Source organism: Chiloscyllium plagiosum, chromosome 16 (assembly GCF_004010195.1).
Source record: "Chiloscyllium plagiosum isolate BGI_BamShark_2017 chromosome 16, ASM401019v2, whole genome shotgun sequence".
Lineage (NCBI taxonomy): Eukaryota > Metazoa > Chordata > Chondrichthyes > Orectolobiformes > Hemiscylliidae > Chiloscyllium > Chiloscyllium plagiosum.
This window is the reverse complement of record NC_057725.1, coordinates 4,056,159-4,057,589: the sequence shown is the minus strand read 5'-3', so window position 1 is coordinate 4,057,589 and position 1,431 is coordinate 4,056,159. Positions and strand designations below refer to the sequence as shown.

Sequence of the window (1,431 nt, the reverse complement as noted above, 5' to 3'; positions counted from 1 at the left end):
CCCCTACCCCTCCCCAGTTACACCCTCCACCTTTCCCCCAAATCTCCATCATTCCCTCCCCCATCCTTAATAAGAGCTTCCCTGAAACCACTCTGCCATCAGAAGTGTGCTCCGTTGTTAGGATATGTTTACCTCAGTGGTGCTGGAAGAGCACAGCAGGTCAGGCAGAATAACGCGTTATTCCTGATGAAGGGCTTTTGCCCGAAACGTCGATTTTACTGCTCCTCGGATGCTGCCTGAACTGCTGTGCTCTTCCAGCACCACTGATCCAGAATCTGGTTTCCAGCATCTGCAGTCATTGTTTTTACCCCTATGTTTACCTCAGGGCCGCCGTCCATCGCCTGTTCCTGCTCCCGCCGCTACACCACGCTCTGGGGAAACACTGTGCCGGTTTCCATCGCCCCCCTGCAACACCGCCCTTCCGACGTCACCGCGTACACGACACTCGCCCTTCCGACGTCACCGCGTACACGACACTCGCCCTTCCGACGTCACCGCGTACATGACACGCGCCCTTTCGACGTCACCGCGTACATGACACTCACCCTTTCGACGTCACCGCATACGCTACACGCCCCCCCTGACGTCATGGCAACTACCTTCCCTTCCCGCCTCCACTCTACGTAATTGATCTCCCTCCCATCGCACCGGACCGCGTACCCACTGACTGGCCAATCTGCGTACCACGTAAACCGGCAAGGCGCCGAACATCATCACGCACGTCATGCCCCGCCTCTTGCGCTCGTCCGGCCGAAATCCCGCTGGCGTCACTAAAGAAACTCGTCCCCCGATTGCGTCATCGCGCAAACCACGCACCCCTTTCGTCATCGCCCACTGCAAGCCCCGCCCCAGCCCGCCCCGGACCATGTATGAATAGATACCGAGGGGCGGGGCTGAAGGCCACGGGACATGGACTGAGATTCTCAAAATTAACCTGGTCCGGAAGACCACTCGGCCCATTGCACCTATACTGGCTGGATTACATCCTGCCAATCGCCTGGTTTTCACCATATTCTTGCATACTGTTAGTACCTTATGCCCCAATTGAATCTGCCTCCACCACATTTCCAGGCAGAGCATTCCAGATCCAAACTACTCACATTACCCTCGAGCCTTTTGTACAAAGTTAAAAATCGCACAACACCAGGTTATAGTCCAACAGGTTTAATTGGAAGCACTAGCTTTCGGACCGACGCTCCTTCATCAGGTGATATGAAACTATCACTGTATTCTAACAGATGAAAGGCATAACAGACAATCAATTTTTCAATGTATAATTTCAGTTACATCACACTGTAAATTTTTGCTATAAATTCTGTGTGTTAGGATTGAGCCCTCCACTACCACCTGATGAAGGAGCATCGCTCCGAAAGCTAGTGCTTCCAATTAAACCTGTTGGACTACAACCTGGTGTTGTGTGATTTTTAGCCA

General features: G+C 53.0%; 1 protein-coding gene across 2 annotated transcripts in view; it reads right to left on the bottom strand.

Annotated features, from left to right (window-relative positions):
• LOC122557618 (palmitoyltransferase ZDHHC13-like) overlaps positions 1 to 462 on the bottom strand; it is a 64,288-nt gene extending 63,826 nt beyond the window's left edge. The window contains exon 1 of one of the 2 annotated variants that reach the window (XM_043705365.1): positions 321 to 462. In XM_043705365.1, coding sequence (XP_043561300.1) covers positions 321 to 338 — 18 coding nt within the window. In that variant the 5' untranslated portion in view covers positions 339 to 462. Of the gene's footprint in view, positions 1 to 132; positions 156 to 320 lie in introns of those variants that run through there. The other variant, XM_043705366.1, reaches the window with a different exon arrangement.
• Between the last annotated feature and the right edge of the window lie 969 nt (positions 463 to 1,431).